The sequence below is a fragment of the Ascaphus truei genome, unplaced genomic scaffold (genome assembly GCF_040206685.1).
Source record: "Ascaphus truei isolate aAscTru1 unplaced genomic scaffold, aAscTru1.hap1 HAP1_SCAFFOLD_571, whole genome shotgun sequence".
NCBI lineage: Eukaryota > Metazoa > Chordata > Amphibia > Anura > Ascaphidae > Ascaphus > Ascaphus truei.
In genome coordinates this window covers 81,704-104,402 of record NW_027456903.1, presented here as the reverse complement: position 1 = coordinate 104,402, position 22,699 = coordinate 81,704, and the positions used below count along the sequence as shown (strand labels likewise).

General features: G+C 62.3%; 1 protein-coding gene across 1 annotated transcript in view; it reads left to right on the top strand.

Annotated features, from left to right (window-relative positions):
* Positions 1 to 22,699, top strand: part of LOC142485372 (flotillin-1-like) — a 32,217-nt gene that overhangs the window by 5,026 nt on the left and 4,492 nt on the right. Inside the window, 8 exon segments of the mRNA XM_075584407.1 lie at positions 7,850 to 7,895; positions 9,212 to 9,287; positions 10,792 to 10,882; positions 18,777 to 18,920; positions 19,636 to 19,729; positions 19,732 to 19,754; positions 20,594 to 20,623; positions 20,625 to 20,690. Of these exon segments, the coding sequence (XP_075440522.1) occupies positions 7,850 to 7,895; positions 9,212 to 9,287; positions 10,792 to 10,882; positions 18,777 to 18,920; positions 19,636 to 19,729; positions 19,732 to 19,754; positions 20,594 to 20,623; positions 20,625 to 20,690 (570 nt within the window).

Genomic DNA, 22,699 nt, shown 5'->3' with positions numbered 1-22,699 from the left:
CCTCCCTGCCCTTTGCCCCTCCCTGCCCTTTGCCCCTCCCTGCCCTTTGCCCCTCCCTGCCCTTTGCCCCTCCCTGCCCTTTGCCCCTCCCTGCCCTTTGCCCCTCCCTGCCCTTTGCCCCTCCCTGCCCTTTGCCCCTCCCTGCCCTTTGCCCCTCCCTGCCCTTTGCCCCTCCCTGCCCTTTGCCCCTCCCTGCCCTTTGCCCCTCCCTGCCCTTTGCCCCTCCCTGCCCTTTGCCCCTCCCTGCCCTTTGCCCCTCCCTGCCCTTTGCCCCTCCCTGCCCTTTGCCCCTCCCTGCCCTTTGCCCCTCCCTGCCCTTTGCCCCTCCCTGCCCTTTGCCCCTCCCTGCCCTTTGCCCCTTCCATCCCTCTTGCCCCCTCCCTCCCTGCCCTCTTGCCCCCCCTGCACTTTGCCCCCCTCCCCTCTTGCCCCCCTCCCCTCTTGCCCCCCTGCCCTCTTGCCCCCCTGCCCTTAGCCCCTCCCTGCCCTTAGCCCCTCCCTGCCCTTAGCCCCTCCCTGCCCTTTGCCCCTCCCTGCCCTTAGCCCCTCCCTGCCCTTAGCCCATCCCTGCCCTTAGCCCCTCCCTGCCCTTAGCCCCTCCCTGCCCTTTGCCCCTCCCTGCCCTTAGCCCATCCCTGCCCTTAGCCCCTCCCTGCCCTTTGCCCCTCCCTGCCCTTTGCCCCTCCCTGCCCTCTTGCCCCCTCCCTCCCTGCCCTCTTGCCCCCCCTGCACTTTGCCTCCCTCCCCTCTTGCCCCCCTCCCCTCTTGCCCCCCTCCCCTCTTGCCCCCCTGCCCTCTTGCCCCCCTGCCCTCTTGCCCCCCTGCCCTTAGCCCCTCCCTGCCCTTAGCCCCTCCCTGCCCTTAGCCCCTCCCTGCCCTTAGCCCCTCCCTGCCCTTAGCCCCTCCCTGCCCTTAGCCCCTCCCTGCCCTTAGCCCCTCCCTGCCCTTAGCCCCTCCCTGCCCTTAGCCCCTCCCTGCCCTCTTGCCCCCTCCCTCCCTGCCCTCTTGCCCCCCCTGCACTTTGCCTCCCTCCCCTCTTGCCCCCCTCCCCTCTTGCCCCCCTCCCCTCTTGCCCCCCTGCCCTCTTGCCCCCCTGCCCTCTTGCCCCCCTGCCCTTAGCCCCTCCCTGCCCTTAGCCCCTCCCTGCCCTTAGCCCCTCCCTGCCCTTAGCCCCTCCCTGCCCTTAGCCCCTCCCTGCCCTTAGCCCCTCCCTGCCCTTAGCCCCTCCCTGCCCTTAGCCCCTCCCTGCCCTTAGCCCCTCCCTGCCCTTAGCCCCTCCCTGCCCTTAGCCCCTCCCTGCCCTTTGCCCCTCCCTGCCCTTTGCCCCTCCCTGCCCTTTGCCCCTCCCTGCCCTTTGCCCCTCCCTGCCCTTTGCCCCTCCCTGCCCTTTGCCCCTCCCTGCCCTTTGCCCCTCCCTGCCCTTTGCCCCTCCCTGCCCTTTGCCCCTCCCTGCCCTTTGCCCCTCCCTGCCCTTTGCCCCTCCCTGCCCTTTGCCCCTCCCTGCCCTTTGCCCCTCCCTGCCCTTTGCCCCTCCCTGCCCTTTGCCCCTCCCTGCCCTTTGCCCCTCCCTGCCCTTTGCCCCTCCCTGCCCTTTGCCCCTCCCTGCCCTTTGCCCCTCCCTGCCCTTTGCCCCTCCCTGCCCTTTGCCCCTCCCTGCCCTCTTGCCCCCTCCCTCCCTGCCCTCTTGCCCCCCCTGCACTTTGCCTCCCTCCCCTCTTGCCCCCCTCCCCTCTTGCCCCCCTCCCCTCTTGCCCCCCTCCCCTCTTGCCCCCCTCCCCTCTTGCCCCCCTGCCCTCTTGCCCCCCTGCCCTTAGCCCCTCCCTGCCCTTAGCCCCTCCCTGCCCTTAGCCCCTCCCTGCCCTTAGCCCCTCCCTGCCCTTAGCCCCTCCCTGCCCTTAGCCCCTCCCTGCCCTTAGCCCCTCCCTGCCCTTAGCCCCTCCCTGCCCTTAGCCCCTCCCTGCCCTTAGCCCCTCCCTGCCCTTTGCCCCTCCCTGCCCTTTGCCCCTCCCTGCCCTTTGCCCCTCCCTGCCCTTTGCCCCTCCCTGCCCTTTGCCCCTCCCTGCCCTTTTCCCCTCCCTGCCCTTAGCCCCTCCCTGCCCTTTGCCCCTCCCTGCCCTTAGCCCCTCCCTGCCCTTTGCCCCTCCCTGCCCTTTGCCCCTCCCTGCCCTTTGCCCCTCCCTGCCCTTAGCCCCTCCCTGCCCTTTGCCCCTCCCTGCCCTTTGCCCCTCCCTGCCCTTAGCCCCTCCCTGCCCTTAGCCCCTCCCTGCCCTTAGCCCCTCCCTGCCCTTAGCCCCTCCCTGCCCTTAGCCCCTCCCTGCCCTTAGCCCCTCCCTGCCCTTTGCCCCTCCCTGCCCTTTGCCCCTCCCTGCCCTTTGCCCCTCCCTGCCCTTTGCCCCCCCGCCCTTCCATGCCCCTTGGCCCCCCCCCCTGCCCTTCCACTCCCCCCCTGCCCTTCCACTCCCCCTGGCCCCCCCCCCTGCCCTTCCACTCCCCCTGGCCCCCCCCCCTGCCCTTCCACTCCCCCTGGCCCCCCCCCCTGTCCTTCCACTCCCCCTGGCCCCCCCGCCCTTCCACTCCATGCCCCCTGCCCTTCCACTCCCCCTGGCCCCCCCCGCCCTTCCACTCCATGCCCCCTGCCCTTCCACTCCCCCTGGCCCCCCCCGCCCTTCCACTCCATGCCCCCTGCCCTTCCACTCCCCCTGGCCCCCCCCGCCCTTCCACTCCATGCCCCCCTGCCCTTCCACGCCCGGGCAACGCCGGGTATATCAGCTACTATATATATATAGCAGAATAAATGAGTTCTTCAGTATTAGGTGATACTTTTTTTTATTTGGACTAACAATTTGTCATGGGACAAGCTTTCGAGAGTATGTATACATAGTGTGTGTGTGTGTGTGTGTGTGTGTGTGTGTGTGTGTGTGTGTGTGTGTGTGTGTGTATATACAAAGCCTGGGGAAGGGACAGAGGTGAGTGCACTAGGGATTTAGATCTGGGACCCTGGTAGGCAGAGAGTCACTCCGGGGAGTGGCTGTGGTGAGAAGCCCCCGTTCCATGCACAATTAGTATTAACTACACACCGGTATACCTATTGATACCTATTGATACCTATTGATTAGCAGTGGCTGCTATCACTGCTGTTATTACTAAGACTAGCAGCTGCTGAGGGTTATCCGGGCAGCGCTGCTCTGCATCGTATACCTAACCCACCAACTCGTCTCTGCTGTGTACCCCACTTCTATCCCACGTGCACCCCACTTCTATCCTGGATACACCCGGGACAGGGGAATAATACTAATGTGATGGTCGGTTACCTGCAGGAACTATGAGACTTCCTTTCTGGCAGCGCCGCACCTCGGCGCTATAACCTGAGCGAGCGGGTACTAATTATTTATTTATAACGTGTGTTACCAGGAAGTAATACAGTGAGAGTTACCGCTCGTTCTCAGGTATGTCCTGGGCACAGAGTTATAATGAGAAATAATACATGGTTACAAATAGTTACATTAGTGAGCAGGGTATACATTATATACAAGACATTGCATGCACAGTTAAAGATAATATATATTATGGGCGTATGAAACAGTTACAGACCAGATTAAAGTGTGAGACAGTCTTAGATTTGAAAGAACTTAAACTGGTGGTGGATGTGAGAGTCTCTGGTAGATTGTTCCAGTTTTGGGGTGCACGGAAGGAGAAGGAGGAACGTCCGGATACTTTGTTGAGCCTTGGGACCATGAATAGTCTTTTGGAGTCTGATCTCAGGTGATAGGTGCTGCATGTGGTAGGGGTGAGGAGCTTGTTCAGGTAGCTGGGTAGCTTGTCCATGAAGAATTTAAAGGCAATACAGGAAAGGTGAACTTTGCGCCTAGACTCTAGTGTTGACCAATCTAGTTCTTTGAGCATTTCGCAGTGATGTGTGTTGTAGTTGCATTGGAGAACGAAACGACAAATTGAATTGTAGAGGGTGTCAAGTTTGCTACGGTGGGTTTGAGGAGCCGAGCCATATACTATGTCCCCATAGTCTATCATTGGCATTAGCATCTGCTGTGCGATACGCTTTCTGACCAGCAGGCTTAGGCCTCGGGCATGGTCGGCGCTGAGGCGCGCTGCTGCTCGGCAGGGAGCCCCTGCAGCCGCAATGAGAGCGGCTTTAGCAGGGGCTCGCGCACGCTTGCGGAAGCGTGGGTCCTAACAAATCTTTAGTTTAGGCGCTCGCTGGAGCGCAGGGCCGGTCACATGAGCGGTTCGCCCAATGAGGGCGAACCAGCTCCGTGACATCACTGGCCCGCCCCCAGACACGCCCACGGACGGCGCGCGCTCTCTAAGGCCAGGGAAACGCTTTCACTCAGCCTCAGCGCGCCTCCGCACGGCTTCAATGTCTATGGACTAAGCCTTGGGGAGGATTTGTTCCTGTAAAGTACCCCTAGTTTGGCATAGGTCTTGGTTGTCAGGGTATCAATGTGCATCCCGAATGTTAAGTGGGAGTCAAACCATAAGTCCAGGTATTTAAAACTAGTGACAGGGGTTAGGGTGGTTTTATCGTTGGTTCTAATCAGGAGCTCAGTCACTGGAAGCTTTACAAATTTAGTCTTGGTCCCAAACACCATTGTTACAGACTTGTCAGTGTTTAAAAATAGTTTGTTTTGGGAAATCCAGTTTTCGAGTCTCAAAAAGTCAGACTGAAGTATGTGTTGAAGGTCAGAGAGGCTATGGCTGTGTGCATATAGGATTGTGTCATCTGCATACATGTGTATTGAGGCTTCCTTACAAGCTGTGGGAAGATCATTAATGAACACTGAGAAGAGTAGGGGCCCCAGAACAGAGCCTTGCGGGACGCCACAGGTGATATCCAGGGGGTTGGAGTTAGAGCCTGAGATGGACACATGTTGGGATCTTCCTGATAGGTAGGACTGAAACCAGTTTAAAGCATGCTTCCCTATTCCAGAGCTCTGGAGTTTGTTGAGCAGGATAACATGATCAACTGTGTCAAAAGCCTTTGCAAAATCTAGGAATACTGCACCAGTGAGTTGTCCCCGTTCCATTCCACACTGGATTTCATTGCAAACTTTTAGCAGGGTAGTTACGGTTGAGTGTTTGGGACGAAACCCAGACTGGAATTGGCTAGGGAAATTTGTCTTGGTGTAGAAATCGCTTAATTGGGAGTGGACACATTTTTCCATGACTTTGGATAGAATTGGGAGAAGTGAGATTGGTCTGTAGTTTGAGACAGTGTTTTTGTACCAACTTTTGAAGATTGGGACAACTCTGGCAGTTTTCCAGGTCTTAGGGATATGGCCTGCAGACAGGATAGAGTTGACTATGGAAGCAATTGGTTTGGCAATGGCTGGGGCACCAAGTCTTAGGAACTTAGATTGCAGAAAGTCAGGTCCACATTGGCTGCTTAGTTTTAATTTGAGGAGCGCTTGTGTAATCTCCTCGGATACTGGGCCAAATTGGAAATTGTGACCAGTGTTGGGAGAGGGTGGCGCTATAGGGGTACTCTCAGAATGAGGTTCATGTTTGTGGTTTGGGCTGTGTTTCGCTAATAAGTTAGTGGCACACCCCACAAAGTAATCATTGAATGCATTTGCAATGTCGGTGGGGTTTGTCAGAGTAATATTCCCCTTAGTGATATTACTTGGTTGTTGATGGTTAGGAGGCTGGAATATATTGTTGATAACCTTCCAGAAGTTAGCTGGGTTTTGATGTATTTTGGTGGAGATTGTCAGAGTAATATTGTGCTTTTGCATACCTTGTTTGCCTTGTGCACACGTTCCGCAGGCATCTGTAGTGATTGAGATCCTTGGTAGTGCCAGTTACTTTGTAGCTTTTCCACAAGGTATCCCTGAACTGGTAGAGTGCAATAAGGTCAGGTGTAACCCATGGAAGGTGGGCACCCCGTACCCTTATTCTGCGTAGTGGAGCATGGATATCGCAGAGTTTTAAGAACTCGGATTGGAAATAGTCGAGCGCAGAATCAGGGTCGGGAATTAAATCGATTCTGTGCCATGGGAAGTTGGTAAGGTCAGCCAGAAACTGTTGTGGGTTAAAGTTTCTAAATGTTCTAGTGAGGAGAACTTTAGGACTTTATTGGGGCGGTTTAATTTTCCTTACACAGTACACTATTGCATGGTCACTGAAAATATCAGGAAGGATGCCAGAGGATTGGATTCTGCTGGGGTTTGAGGAGAGAATCCAGTCTAGCAAGGAATGGTTATGCGACTTCAGGTTTATTCGTGTGGGTTGGGAAATGAGTTGCGATAGGTTAAGTGACTTGAGTTGTGTCTGTATTTTGTGGTTTTTTTTAGGGTTGAGCCAAGTGTAGTTGAAATCCCCAAGAACTAACAGCTCACTCTTCTCATTCAGAGAGGAAATGGAGCCAAGAAATTGGGTGATATCAGTCAGGGATTGTAGAGGGGCTTTAGGGGGGCGGTAGATGCCAGCAAGCAAGATGGGCTTAGAAAAGGGGAGAAGATTTTGTTAACTAGGATTTCAAAAGAGGGTGGACTTGGGGGGCAATTTAAGTGTAAATTGTAAGATGTCTGCAGTATAAAATAACACCCCTACTTTGACTGATCTCTCCTAAAAATGGAGTATCCCTGAATGGCGATATTTGCATGGGGGTGTTTTAGGGGTTAGCCATGTTTCTGTGAGAACGATGGCTTTGGGTTTATGCATAAGGCACCATGCCCTTAGTTCGTCCAGTTTGGGCAGCAGGCTCCGGATATTTATATGGGCGACAGATAGCCCTTTTTGGAATTTGAAAGGGGTATGGGACAGAGCTGAAAAGGGAGGACCTGGGTTAAGTTCAATATCACCGGCTAAAGAGAGTAACAGTACGAGTCGAAATTTGAGTAGTTGTTTGCAAGTTGTAAATGTGTGGTGTTTGCCATTTGAGTGAGCAGTGGTTGGTGTGCTGGTTTTTAGAGTTCTCCACCAATATTCAGTAGATAGTGCCAGGCTTTTGAGTAGTCCAGGGTGTATGGTGATGTTGGGCGTGGGCCAGGAGGGGGGAGTTGGTAGTGGATAGAGAGTAACATTTCCATGAGGCCACGAGAAAGAACAAAGTTGAGATACATAGCAGGTTCATTATCACAGAGAAATTGATTAACACACATTCCCAAGCTAGCTCAAACTCCCACACCCACCCCATCATGAATATATATTTGTCAAAAAGAGTGCTACTGGGCATGGCAAATGTATACAACAAGACAGGGGTGCCCATTGGAGGTAGCATTGGGCACCCCTGTCTTTCATTATCAGAGGTGTGCTAAAGGGGTGTGCCTTTTCCTTGTCAAAATGTTTTGCTGCGTTGCAATGTTGGGGCGTATTCAGGGTTTGCAGAGGGTGGGGGGGGGCAGTTGTGTGCAGTCAGTGTTGGGAGACGCTGCAGTAAATAAGGTGTAAAGGGGGGGTAAGTGTGCAGGCTAACAGTCATGGGATCATAGTGTGGTCAGATACAACTCACCGTTTGTTGTCTTGTGTAGAAGAGTTTACAGTAGGTCCAGTCCCTAGGAATATAGTCAAACTATATATTCTCACTTAAAAATGATCAATTTAAGACGCATCATTTTAGATGCCAATGCTACCCTGCCAGGGTGTTCCCTTAAACTGGTGTTACATTTATTCGTCTAAGCAGTTACATGAACCTCCCCCCAATAAATCTGCCTGTTACTACGCGCGCTGTACATGTTACTGTGATACTCATTTGTGTTGCTGTGCCCCTATATTTTATATATTGGTCCATAGGGCCCCATTGAAGTGTTTTAACAATATTCCCAATCGCACAGGCTGTCCGATACGTATCTGGGACTAATACTCATATATAATGCTGTTCTCTGTATAACAGATGGTGTTCTATACCTGCGGTCCTAATGAAGCCATGGTCGTATCAGGTACACACTCTGCTACAGCCTCACACTACTAGCCTCACACTACTACACCATGTATACACTACTACACCATGTCTACACTACTACACCATGTCTACACTACTACACCATGTCTACACTACTACACCATGTCTACACTACTACACCATGTCTACACTACTACACCATGTCTACACTACTACACCATGTCTACACTACTACACCATGTCTACACTACTACACCATGTCTACACGCGGCCTCCCCCTCTCGCACACTACTCCTACTACACCGCGTATACGCGGCCTCCCGCTCTCGCACACTACTCCTACTACACCGCGTATACGCGGCCTCCCGCTCTCGCACACTACTCCTACTACACCGCGTATACGCGGCCTCCCGCTCTCGCACACTACTCCTACTACACCGCGTATACGCGGCCTCCCGCTCTCGCACACTACTCCTACTACACCGCGTATACGCGGCCTCCCGCTCTCGCACACTACTCCTACTACTACACCGCGTATACGCGGCCTCCCGCTCTCGCACACTACTACTACTACTACACCGCGTATACGCGGCCTCCCGCTCTCGCACACTACTACTACTACTACACCGCGTATACGCGGCCTCCCGCTCTCGCACACTACTCCTACTGCACCGCGTATACACGGCCTCCCGCTCTCGCACACTACTACTCCTACTACACCGCGTATACACGGCCTCCCGCTCTCGCACACTACTACTCCTACTGCACCGCGTATACACGGCCTCCCGCTCTCGCACACTACTACTCCTACTACACCGCGTATACGCGGCCTCCCGCTCTCGCACACTATTACTACTACTACACCGCGTATACGCGGCCTCCCGCTCTCGCACACTATTACTACTACTACACCGCGTATACGCGGCCTCCCGCTCTCGCACACTACTCCTACTACACCGCGTATACGCGGCCTCCCGCTCTCGCACACTACTACTCCTACTACACCGCGTATACGCGGCCTCCCGCTCTCGCACACTACTCCTACTGCACCGCGTATACACGGCCTCCCGCTCTCGCACACTACTACTCCTACTGCACCGCGTATACACGGCCTCCCGCTCTCGCACACTACTACTCCTACTGCACCGCGTATACGCGGCCTCCCGCTCTCGCACACTATTACTACTACTACACCGCGTATACGCGGCCTCCCGCTCTCGCACACTATTACTACTACTACACCGCGTATACGCGGCCTCCCGCTCTCGCACACTACTCCTACTACTACACCACGTATACGCGGCCTCCCGCTCTCGCACACTACTCCTACACTGTGACGCTCTCCCCCCGCAGGGTTTTGCCGCAGTCCTCCTGTGATGATCGCCGGGGGGCGGGTGTTTGTCCTGCCCTGTGTGCAGCAAATACAGAGGTGAGTGTGTGTATATATGTATATATCTATCTATATGTATATCTCCATTAGGATTTCAGGCAACAGGTGGCACTGTGTGCTCATTTGCATGTCATTTCCCAGAATCCCTTGCGGGAGCACTGTATGCGGTGGGATAATGGTGAAAGGCAGGGCTGCATGTCATTTCCCAGAATCCCTTGCTGCAGTGGAAGCGCTGTGTGCTGGGGGATAATGGTGAGAGGCGGGGCTGCATGTCATTTCCCAGAATCCCTTGCTGCAGTGGGAGCACTGTATGCTGGGGGATAATGGTGAAAGGCAGGGCTGCATGTCATTTCCCAGAATCCCTTGCTGCAGTGGGAGCACTGTATGCTGGGGGATAATGGGTGAGAGGCGGGGCTGCATGTCATTTCCCAGAATCCCTTGCTGCAGTGGGAGCACTGCATGCTGGGGGATAATGGGTGAGAGGCGGGGCTGCATGTCATTTCCCAGAATCCCTTGCTGCAGTGGGAGCACTGTATGCTGGGGATAATGGTGAGAGGCGGGGCTGCATGTCATTTCCCACAATCCCTTGCTGCAGTGGAAGTGCTGTATGCTGGGGGATAATGGTGAAAGGCAGGGCTGCATGTCATTTCCCAGAATCCCTTGCTGCAGTGGGAGCGCTGTATGCCGGGGATAATGGTGAAAGGCAGGGCTGCATGTCATTTCCCAGAATCCCTTGCTGCAGTGGAAGTGCTGTGTGCTGGGTGATAATGGCGAGAGGCAGGGCTGCATGTCATTTCCCAGAATCCCTTGCTGCAGTGGGAGCACTGTATGCTGGGGGATAATGGTGAAAGGCAGACATATACACCCCCACACCATACTGTTTCTGTGTGTATGTATGTCGGGCGTGTATACATACATACATACATACGTGTGTGTATATACAGACACATACACCCCCACCACGCATACTGTTTCTGTGTGTGTGTATGTCGGGCGTGTATACATACATACATACATACATACGTGTGTGTATATACAGACACATACACCCCCACACCATACTGTTTCTGTGTGTGTGTATGTCGGGTGTGTATACATACATACGTGTGTGTATACAGACATATACACCCCCACACCATACTGTTTCTGTGTGTATGTATGTCGGGCGTGTATACATACATACGTGTTTGTGTATATACAGACATATACACCCCCCACACCATACTGTTTCTGTGTGTATGTATGTCGGGCGTGTATACATACATACGTGTGTGTGTGTATATACAGACATATACACCCCCACACCATACTGTTTCTGTGTGTGTGTATGTCGGGCGTGTATACATACATACGTGTGTGTGTATATACAGACATATACACCCCCACACCATACTGTTTCTGTGTGTATGTATGTCGGGCGTGTATACATACATACGTGTGTGTGTGTGTGTATACAGACATATACACCCCCACACCATACTTTTTTCTGTGTGTGTGTGTATACAGACATATACACCCCCAACACCATACTGTTTCTGTGTAGGATCTCCCTGAACACGCTGACCCTGAATGTGAAGAGTGAGAAGGTGTATACCCGCCACGGCGTGCCCATCTCAGTGACTGGCATCGCTCAGGTGAGGGGGAGGCTGCCATCATCCGGCCTGGCACTGCCCACCCGGCCCCTCCTGCCCGCCCTGTATGGGACACGCCCGGCCTCTCCTGCCCGCCCTGTATGGGACACGCCGGCCTCTCCTGCCCGCCCTGTATGGGACACGCCCGGCACCTCCTGCCCGCCCTGTATGGGACACGCCCGCCTCTCCTGCCCGCCCTGTATGGGACACGCCCGGCACCTCCTGCCCGCCCTGTATGGGACACGCCCGGCCTCTCCTGCCCGCCCTGTATGGGACACGCCCGGCCTCTCCTGCCCGCCCTGTATGGGACACGCCCCCCTCTCCTGCCGCCCTGTATGGGAACACGCCCGGCCCCTCCTGCCCGCCCTGTATGGGACACGCCCGGCCTCTTCTGCCCGCCCTGTATGGGACACGCCCCGGCCCCTCCTGCCCGCCCTGTATGGGACACGCCCGGCACCTCCTGCCGCCCTGTATGGGACGCGCCCGGCTCCTCCTGCCCGCCCTGTATGGACACGCCCGGCACCTCCTGCCCGCCCTGTATGGCACACTCCCGGCCTCTCCTGCCCGCCCTGTATGGGACACGCCCGGCACCTCCTGCCCGCCCTGTATGGGACACGCCCCCCCTCTCCTGCCCGCCCTGTATGGGACACGCCCGGCCTCTCCTGCCCGCCCTGTATGGGACACGCCCGCCTCTCCTGCCCCGCCCTGTATGGGACACGCCCGGCCCCTCCTGCCCGCCCTGTATGGGACACGCCCGGCCCCTCCTGCCCGCCCTGTATGGGACACGCCCCCCTCTCCTGCCCGCCCTGTATGGGACACGCCCGGCCTCTCCTCCTGCCCGCCCTGTATGGGACACGCCCCCCCTCCTGCCCGCCCTGTATGGGACACGCCCGGCACCTCCTGCCCGCCCTGTATGGGACACGCCCGGCCTCTCCTGCCCGCCCTGTATGGGACACGCCCCCCCTCTCCTGCCCGCCCTGTATGGGACACGCCCGGCCCCTCCTGCCCGCCCTGTATGGGACACGCCCGGCCCCTCCTGCCCGCCCTGTATGGCACACGCCCGGCCTCTCCTGCCCGCCCTGTATGGCACACGCCCGGCCTCTCCTGCCCGCCCTGTATGGGACACGCCCGCCTCTCCTGCCCGCCCTGTATGGCACACGCCCGGCCTCTCCTGCCCGCCCTGTATGGCACACGCCCGGCCTCTCCTGCCCGCCCTGTATGGGACACGCCCGGCCTCTCCTGCCCGCCCTGTATGGGACACGCCCGGCCCCTCCTGCCCGCCCTGTATGGCACACGCCCGCCTCTCCTGCCCGCCCTGTATGGGACACGCCCGGCACCTCCTGCCCGCCCTGTATGGCACACGCCCGCCTCTCCTGCCCGCCCTGTATGGGACACGCCCGGCCTCTCCTGCCCGCCCTGTATGGGACACGCCCGCCTCTCCTGCCCCCGCCCTGTATGGGATACGCCCCCCTCTCCTGCCCGCCCTGTATGGGACACGCCCCCCTCTCCCTGCCCGCCCTGTATGGGACACGCCCGCCTCTCCTGACCGCCCTGTATGGGACACGCCCGGCCCCTCCTGCCCGCCCCTGTATGGGGATACGCCCCCCTCTCCTGCCCGCCTGTATGGGATACGCCCCCCTCTCCTGCCCGCCCTGTATGGGACACGCCCCCTCTCCTGCCCGCCCTGTATGGGACACGCCCGCCTTTCCTGCCGCCCTGTATGGGACACGCCCGGCCCCTCCTGGCCCGCCCTGTATGGGATACGCCCCCCTCTCCTGCCCGCCCTGTATGGGACCACGCCCGCCTCTCCTGCCGCCCTGTATGGGACACGCCCGGCCTCTCCTGCCCGCCCTGTATGGGACACGCCCGCCCCTCCTGCCCGCCCTGTATGGGATACGCCCCCCTCTCCTGCCCGCCCTGTATGGGACACGCCCGCCTCTCCTGCCCGCCCTGTATGGGACACGCCCGCCCCTCCTGCCCGCCCTGTATGGGATACGCCCCCCCTCTCCTGCCCGCCCTGTATGGGACCACGCCCGCCCCTCCTGCCCGCCCTGTATGGGACACGCCCCGGCCCTCTCCTGCCCGCCCTGTATGGGACACGCCCGGCCCTCTCCTGCCCGCCCTGTATGGGACACGCCCGGCCCCTCCTGCCCGCCCTGTATGGCACGCGCCCGGCCTCTCCTGCCCGCCCTGTATGGGACACGCCCGCCTCTCCTGCCCCGCCCTGTATGGGACACGCCCGGCCTCTCCTGCCCGCCCTGTATGGGACACGCCCGCCTCTCCTGCCCGCCCTGTATGGGATACGCCCCCCTCTCCTGCCCGCCCTGTATGGGACACGCCCCCTCTCCTGCCCGCCCTGTATGGGACACGCCCGCCTCTCCTGACCGCCCTGTATGGGACACGCCCCGCCTCTCCTGACCGCCCTGTATGGGACACGCCCGGCCCCTCCTGCCCGCCCTGTATGGGATACGCCCCCCTCTCCTGCCCGCCTGTATGGGATACGCCCCCCTCTCCTGCCCCGCCCTGTATGGGACACGCCCCCCTCTCCTGCCCCGCCCTGTATGGGACACGCCCGCCTTTCCTGCCCGCCCTGTATGGGACACGCCCCGCCTTTCCTGCCCGCCCTGTATGGGATACGCCCCCCTCTCCTGCCCGCCCTGTATGGGACACGCCCGCCTCTCCTGCCCGCCCTGTATGGGACACGCCCGCCTCTCCTGCCCGCCCTGTATGGGACACGCCCGCCCCTCCTGCCCGCCCTGTATGGGACACGCCCCCCTCTCCTGCCCGCCCTGTATGGACACGCCCGCCCCTCCTGCCCGCCCTGTATGGGACACGCCCGGCCTCTCTCCTGCCCGCCCTGTATGGGACACGCCCGGCCTCTCTGCCCGCCCTGTATGGGACACGCCCGGCCCCTCCTGCCCGCCCTGTATGGCACGCGCCCGGCCTCTCCTGCCCGCCCTGTATGGGACACGCCCGCCTCTCCTGCCCGCCCTGTATGGGACACGCCCCCCTCTCCTGCCCGCCCTGTATGGGACACGCCCGGCCTCTCCTGCCCGCCCTGTATGGGACACGCCCGGCCTCTCCTGCCCGCCCTGTATGGGACACGCCCGGCCTCTCCTGCCCGCCCCTGTATGGGACACGCCCGGCCCCTCCTGCCCGCCCTGTATGGACACGCCCGGCCTCTCCTGCACGCCCTGTATGGGACACGCCCGGCCTCTCCTGCCCGCCCTGTATGGGACACGCCCGGCCCCTCCTGCCCGCCCTGTATGGGACACGCCCGGCCTCTCCTGCCGCCCCTGTATGGGACACGCCCGGCCTCTCCTGCCCGCCCTGTATGGGACACGCTCGCCTCTCCTGCCCGCCCTGTATGGGACACGCCCCCCTCTCCTGCCCGCCCTGTATGGGACACGCCCGCCCTCTCCTGCCCGCCCTGTATGGGACACGCCCGGCCCCTCCTGCCCCGCCCTGTATGGGACACGCCCGGCACCTCCTGCCCGCCCTGTATGGGACACGCCTGGCCTCTCCTGCCCGCCCTGTATGGGACACGCCCGCCCCTCCTGCCCGCCCTGTATGGGACACGCCCTGTATGGGACACGCCCGGCCTCTCCTGCCCGCCCTGTATGGGACACGCCCGGCCCCTCCTGCCCGCCCTGTATGGGACACGCCCGGCCTCTCCTGCCCGCCCTGTATGGGACACGCCCCCCTCTCCTGCCCGCCCTGTATGGGACACGCCCGCCTCTCCTGCCCGCCCTGTATGGGACAACGCCCCCCCCTCTCCTGCCCGCCCTGTATGGGACACGCCCGCCCCCTCCTGCCCGCCCTGTATGGGACACGCCCGGCCTCTCCTGCCCCGCCCCCTGTATGGGACACGCCGGCCCCTCCTGCCCGCCCTGTATGGGACACGCCCGCCTCTCCTGCCCGCCCTGTATGGGACACGCCCCCCTCTCCTGCCCGCCCTGTATGGTACACGCCCCCCTCTCCTGCCCGCCCTGTATGGGACACGCCCCCCTCTCCTGCCCGCCCTGTATGGGACACGCCCGGCCCCTCCTGCCGCCCTGTATGGGACACGCCCGGCCCCTCCTGCTCGCCCTGTATGGGACACGCCCGGCCTCTCCTGCCCGCCCTGTATGGGACACGCCCGGCCTCTCCTGCACCGCCCTGTATGGGACACGCCCGGCCTCTCCTGCCCGCCCTGTATGGGACACGCCCGGCCCCTCCTGCCCGCCCTGTATGGGACACGCCCGCCCCTCCTGCCCGCCCTGTAATGGGACACGCCCGGCACCTCCTGCCCGCCCTGTATGGGACACGCCCGGCCTCTCCTGCCCCGCCCTGTATGGGACACGCCGGCCCCTACTGCCCGCCCTGTATGGGACACGCCCGGCCTCTCCTGCCCGCCCTGTATGGGACACGCCCGGCCTCTCCTGCACGCCCTGTATGGGACACGCCCGGCCTCTCCTGCCCGCCCTGTATGGGACACGCCCCGCCCTCCTGCCCGCCCTGTATGGGACACGCCCCGGCCTCTCCTGCCCGCCCTGTATGGGACACGCCCGGCACCTCCTGCCCGCCCTGTATGGGACACGCACGGCCTCTCCTGCCCGCCCTGTATGGGACACGCCCGGCCTCTGCTGCCCGCCCTGTATGGGACACGCCCGGCCTCTCCTGCCCGCCCTGTATGGGACACGCCCGGCCTCTCCTGCCCGCCCTGTATGGGACACGCCCGCCCCTCCTGCCCGCCCTGTATGGGACACGCCCGGCACCTCCTGCCCGCCCTGTATGGGACACGCCCGGCCCCTCCTGCCCGCCCTGTATGGGACACGCCCGGCCCCTCCTGCTCGCCCTGTATGGGACACGCCCGCCTCTCCTGCCCGCCCTGTATGGGACACGCCCGGCCTCTCCTGCCCGCCCTGTATGGGACACGCCCGCCTCTCCTGCCCGCCCTGTATGGGACACGCCCGCCTCTCCTGCCCGCCCTGTATGGCACGCGCCCGGCCCCTCCTGCCCGCCCTGTATGGGACATGCCCGGCACCTCCTGCCCGCCCTGTATGGGACACACCCGGCCTCTCCTGCCCGCCCTGTATGGGACACGCCCGGCCTCTCCTGCCCGCCCTGTATGGGACACGCCCGGCCTCTCCTGCCCGCCCTGTATGGGACGCGCCGGCACCTCCTGCCCGCCCTGTATGGGACACGTCCCCCTCTCCTGCCCGCCCTGTATGGGACACGCCCGGCCCCTCCTGCCCGCCCTGTATGGGACACACACCCCTCTCCTGCCCGCCCTGTATGGGATACGCCCGGCACCTCCTGCCCGCCTGTATGGGACACGCCCGGCCTCTCCTGCCCGCCCTGTATGGGACACGCCCGGCCTCTCCTGCCCGCCCTGTATGGGATACGCCCGGCACCTCCTGCCCGCCCTGTATGGGACACGCCGGCCTCTCCTGCCCGCCTGTATGGGACACGCCCGGCCTCTCCTGCCCGCCCTGTATGGACACGCCCGGCCTCTCCTGCCCGCCCTGTATGGGACACGCCCGGCACCTCCTGCCCGCCCTGTATGGGACACGCCCGGCACCTCCTGCCCGCCCTGTATGGGACACGCCCGGCCTCTCCTGCCCGCCCTGTATGGGACACGCCCGGCCTCTCCTGCCCGCCCTGTATGGGACACGCCCGGCCTCTCCTGCCCGCCCTGTATGGGACACGCCCGGCACCTCCTGCCCGCCCTGTATGGGACATGCCCGGCACCTCCTGCCCGCCCTGTATGGGACACGCCCGGCCTCTCCTGCCCGCCCTGTATGGGACACGCCCGGCCCTCTCCTGCCCGCCCTGTATGGGACACGCCGCCCCTCCTGCCCGCCCTGTATGGGACACGCCCGGCCTCTCCTGCCCGCCCTGTATGGGACACGCCCGGCCTCTCCTGCCCGCCCTGTATGGGACACGCCCGGCCTCTCCTGCCCGCCCTGTATGGGACACGCCGGCACCTCCTGCCCGCCCTGTATGGGACACGCCCGGCACCTCCTGCCCGCCCTGTATGGGACACGCCCGGCCTCTCCTGCCCGCCCTGTATGGGACACGCCCGGCCTCTCCTGCCCGCCCTGTATGGGACACGCCCGCCCCTCCTGCCCGCCCTGTATGGGACACGCCCGGCCTCTCCTGCCCGCCCTGTATGGGACACGCCGGCACCTCCTGCCCGCCCTGTATGGCACACGCCCGGCCTCTCCTGCCCGCCCTGTATGGGACGCGCCCGGCACCTCCTGCCTCGCCCTGTATGGCACGCCCGGCCTGCCGCTGCTATGGGACACGCCCGGCACCTCCTGCCCGCCCTGTATGGGACACGCCCGGCCTCTCCTGCCCGCCCTGTATGGGACACGCCCGGCACCTCCTGCCCGCCCTGTATGGGACACGCCCCGCCCCTCCTGCCCGCCCTGTATGGGACACGCCCCCCCTCTCCTGCCCGCCCCTGTATGGGACACGCCCGCCTCTCCTGCCCGCCCTGTATGGGACACGCCCCGCCTCTCCTGCCCGCCCTGTATGGCACACGCCCGGCCTCTCCTGCCCGCCCTGTATGGACGCGCCCGGCACCTCCTGCCCGCCCTGTATGGGACACGCCCGGCACCCTCCTGCCCGCCCTGTATGGGACACGCCCGGCACCTCCTGCCCGCCCTGTATGGGACACGCCCGGCACCTCCTGCCCGCCCTGTATGGGACACGCCCGGCACCTCCTGCCCGCCCTGTATGGCACGCGCCCGGCCTCTCCTGCCCGCCCTGTATGGGACACGCCCGGCCTCTCCTGCCCGCCCTGTATGGGACACGCCCGGCCTCTCCTGCCCCGCCCTGTATGGGACACGCCCGGCCTCTCCTGCCCGCCCTGTATGGGACACGCCCGGCCTCTCCTGCCCGCCCTGTATGGGACACGCCCGGCCTCTCCTGCCCGCCCTGTATGGGACACGCCCGGCCTCTCCTGCCCGCCCTGTATGGGACACGCCCGGCACCTCCTGCCCGCCCTGTATGGGACACGCCCGGCCTCTCCTGCCCGCCCTGTATGGGACACGCCCCGGCACCTCTGCCCGCCCTGTATGGGACCTGCCCGCCCTGTATGGGGACACGCCCGGCCTCTCCTACCCGCCCTGTATGGGACATGCCCGGCCCCTCCTGCCCGCCCTGTATGGGACACGCCCGGCACCTCCTGCCCGCCCTGTATGGGACACGCCCGGCACCTCCTGCCCGCCCTGTATGGGACACCGCCCGGCACCTCCTGCCCCGCCCTGTATGGGACACGCCCGGCACCTCCTGCCCGCCCTGTATGGCACGCGCCCGGCCTCTCCTGCCCGCCCTGTATGGGACACGCCCGGCCTCTCCTGCCCGCCCTGTATGGGACACGCCCGGCCTCTCCTGCCCGCCCTGTATGGGACACGCCCGGCCCCTCCTGCCCGCCCTGTATGGGACACGCCCGGCACCTCCTGCCCGCCCTGTATGGGACACGCCCGGCCTCTCCTGCCCGCCCTGTATGGGACGAACGCCCGGCCTCTCCTGCCCGCCCTGTATGGGACACGCCCGGCCTCTCCTGCCCGCCCTGTATGGGACACGCCCGGCCTCTCCTGCCCGCCCTGTATGGGACACGCCCGGCCTCTCCTGCCCGCCCTGTATGGGACACGCCCGGCCCCTCCTGCCCGCCCTGTATGGACGCGCCCGGCACCTCCTGCCCGCCCTGTATGGGACACGCCCGACACCTCCTGCCCGCCCTGATGGGACACGCCCGGCACCTCCTGCCCGCCCTGTATGGGACACGCCCGACACCTCCTGCCGCCCTGTATGGGACGCGCCCGGCCCCTCCTGCCCGCCCTGCATGGCAGATGCGGTTGCCCTGTATCTGACGCGTTCGTGCACGCCCCCTCCCTGTCGCCCGCAGGTGAAGATTCAGGGGCAGAACAAGGAGATGTTGGCTGCCGCCTGTCAGATGTTCCTGGGGAAGTCGGAGAACGAGGTGTCCCACATCGCCCTCGAGACTCTGGAGGGTCACCAGCGCGCCATCATGGCGCACATGACTGTGGAGGTGAGCCCGGAAAGGGGCGGGGCTAGAGGGTGAGGAGACGCTGGTGGTTGGTGGACTTGTTTTGCGTTACCGTCTCTTTAACTCATTTGTGGTGGGAGGAGCTTACTAAGGGGGCGGGGCTGGGTTATTAGTCTTACTGTCTCTTTAAATATTTTTTTCTCTCCCTCTCTTTCTTCCCCCCCCTCTCTTTCATCCCCCCCTCTCTTTCTTCCCCCCCCCTCTCTTTCTTCCCCCCCCTCTCTTTCTTCCCCCCCTCTCTTTCTTCCCCCCCCTCTCTTTCTTCCCCCCCTCTCTTCTTCCCCCCTCTCTTTCTTCCCCCCCTCTCTTTCTTCCCCCCCTCTCTTTCTTCCCCCCCTCTCTTTCTTCCCCCCCTCTCATTCTCCCCCTTCTCTTTCTTCCCCCCTTCTCTTTCTTCCCCCCTTCTCTTTCTTCCCCCTTCTCTTTCTTCCCCCCCTTCTCTTTCTTCCCCCCCTTCTCTTCTTCCCCCCTCTCTCTCCCCCCCTCTTTCTTCTTTCTCTCTACCCCCCCCCTCCCTTCTTCTCTCTCTCACTCCCCCCCTCTCCGTTCTTTCTCTCACTCCCCCCTCTCGCTTCTCCCTCCCCCTCTCTCCCCCCCCCCTCTCCCTTCTTCTCTCTCTCTCCCTCCTCCCCGCCCCTCTCCCTCCTCCCCGCCCCTCTCCCTCCTCCCCGCCCCTCTCCCTCCCCCCCCCTCTCAGGAGATATACAAGGACAGACAGAAGTTTTCGGTGCAGGTGTTTAAGGTGGCCTCGTCCGACCTGGTGAATATGGGGATCAGTGTCGTTAGTTACACCTGAAGGACATTCATGATGACCAGGTAACGAGCGGCATGGCATTAACGAGGGAGCGACGCTCTGCGGGTCTCTGGCAGGGAAGGGTATAACGAGGGAGCGACGCTCTGCGGGTCTCTGGCAGGGAAGGGGTATAAGGAGGAGCGACGCTCTGCGGGTCTCTGGCAGGGAAGGGTATAACGAGGGAGCGACGCTCTGCGGGTCTCTGGGAGGGAAGGGGTATAACGAGGGAGCGACGCTCTGCGGGTCTCTGGCAGGGAAGGGGTATAACGAGGGAGCGATGCTCTGCGGGGTCTCTGGAAGGGAAGGTGTGTAACGATGGAGCGACGCTCTGCAGGTCTCTGGCAGGGAAGGGTATAAACGTGTGAGCGACGCTCTGCGGGTCTCTGGCAGGGAAGGGGTATAACGAGGGAGCGACGCTCTGCGGGTCTCTGGGAGGGAAGGGTATAACGAGGGAGCGACGCTCTGCGGGTCTCTGGCAGGGAAGGGGTATAACGAGGGAGCGATGCTCTGCGGAACTCTGGAAGGGAAGGGGTATAACGAGGGAGCGACGCTCTGCGGGTCTCTGGCAGGGAGGGGAATAACGAGGGAGCGACGCTCTGCGGGTCTCTGGCAGGGAAGGGGTATAACGAGGGAGCGATGCTCTGCGGGTCTCTGGCAGGGAAGGGGTATAACTGAGGGAGCGACGCTCTGCGGGTCTCTGGCAGGGAGGGGAATAACGAGGGAGCGACGCTCTGCGGAACTCTGGCAGGGAGGGGAATAACGAGGGAGCGACACTCTGCGGGTCTCGGGGAGGGGTATAACGAGGGAGCGATGCTCTGCGGCGGGATATTGACTCCCTGTCGGGGGGTTCTGACTCCCTCAGGATTACCTGCACTCTCTGGGGAAGGCGCGCAACGGCGCAGGTGCAGAAGGACGCGCGGATCGGAGAGGCGGAGGCGAAGAGGGACGCGGGGATCAAGGTGAGGAGCGGGGCTCTGTGTGTTAGTGAGAGGGTGCTGTGCGGGGGGGGTCAGTGAGGGTGGCTGTGCGGGGGGTGGGCGTGTTAGTAACAGGGTGCTGTGCGGGGGTGGGTGTGTTAGTAACAGGGTGCTGTGCGGGGAGGTGGGCGTGTTAGTAACAGCGTGCTGTGCGGGGGGTGGAGGGTGTAGTAACAGGGTGCCGTGCGGGGGTGGGAGTGTTAGTAACAGGGTGCTGTGCGGGGGTGGGCGTGTTAGTAACAGGGTGCTGTGCGGGGGTGGGGGTGTTAGTAACGGTGCTGTGCGGGGGTGGGGTGTTAGTAACAGGGTGCTGTGCGGAGGTGGGCGTGTTAGTAACAGGGTGCTGTGCGGGGGGTGGGCGTGTTAGTAACAGGGTGCTGTGCGGGGTGGGCGTGTTAGTAACAGGGTGCTGTGCGGGGGTGGGTGTGTTAGTATCAGGGTGCTGTGCGGAGGTGGGGTGTGTTAGTATCAGGGTGCTGTGCGGGGGGTGGGCGTGTTAGTAACAGGGTGCTGTGCGGGGGGTGGGCGGTGGGTTAGTAACAGGGTGCTGTGCGGGGGTGGGCGTGTTAGTAACAGGGGTGTGTGCGGGGGTGGGCGTGTTAGTAACAGGGTGCTGTGCGGGGGTGGGCGTGTAGTAACAGGGTGTGTGCGGGGGTGGGCGTGTTAGTAACAGGGTGGGGGTGGGCGTGTTAGTAACAGGGTGCTGTGCGGGGGTGGGCGTGTTAGTAACAGGGTGCTGTGCGGGCGTGGGCGTGTTAGTAACGAGGGTGCTGTGCGGGTGTGGGCGTGTTAGTAACAGGGTGCTGTGCGGGGGTGGGCGTGTTAGTAACAGGTGCTGTGCGGGGGTGGGCGTGTTAGTAACAGGGTGCTGTGCGGGGGTGGGCGTGTTAGTAACAGGGTGCTGTGCGGGCGTGGGCGTGTTAGTAACAGGGTGTGTGCGGGGGTGGCGTGTTAGTAACAGCGTGCTGTGCGGGGGTGGGGGTGTTAGTAACGGTGCTGTGCGGGGCGTGGGCGTGTTAGTAACAGGGGTGCTGTGCGGGGAGGTGGGCGTGTTAGTAACAGGGTGCTGTGCGGGGGTGGCGTGTTAGTAACAGCGTGCTGTGCGGGGGTGGGTGTGTTAGTAACAGGGTGCTGTGCGGGCGTGGGCGTGTTAGTAACAGGGTGCTGTGCGGGGGTGGGGGGGCGTGTTAGTAACAGGGTGCTGTGGGGTGGGCGTGTTAGTAACAGGGTGCTGTGCGGGGTGGGCGTGTTAGTAACAGGGTGCTGTGCGGGGGTGGCGTGTTAGTAACAGGGTGCTGTGCGGAGGTGGGCGTGTTAGTAACAGGGTGCTGTGCGGGCTGGGGCGTGTTAGTAACAGGGTGCTGTGCGGGGGTGGGCGTGTTAGTAACAGGGTGCTGTGCGGGGGTGGGCGTGTTAGTAACAGGGTGCTGTGCGGGGGAGGTGAGCGTGTTAGTACAGGGTGCTGTGCGGGGGTGGGAGTGTTAGTAACAGGGTGCTGTGCGGGCGGTGGGCGTGTTAGTAACAGGGTGCTGTGCGGGGGTGGGGGTGTTAGTAACAAGGTACTGTGCGGGGGGTGGGGGTGTTAGTAACAGGGTGCTGTGCGGGGGTGGGCGTGTTAGTAACAGGGTGCTGTGCGGGGGTGGGCGTGTAGGTAACAGGGTGCTGTGCGGGGGTGGGCGTGTTGGTAACAGGGTGCTGTGCGGGGGTGGGAGGTGTTAGTAACAGGGTGCTGTGCGGGAGGTGGGCGTGTTAGTAACAGGGTGCAGTGCGGGGGTGGGTGTGTTAGTAACAGGGTGCTGTGCGGGGGTGGGGGTGTTAGTAACAGGGTGCTGTGCGGGGGTGGGCGGTGTTAGTAACAGGGTGCTGTGCGGGGAGGTGGCGTGTTAGTAACAGGGTGCTGTGCGGGGAGGTGGGCGTGTTAGTAACAGGTGCTGTGCGGGGGTGGGCGTGTTAGTAACGGTGCTGTGCGGGGTGGGCGTGTTAGTAAACAG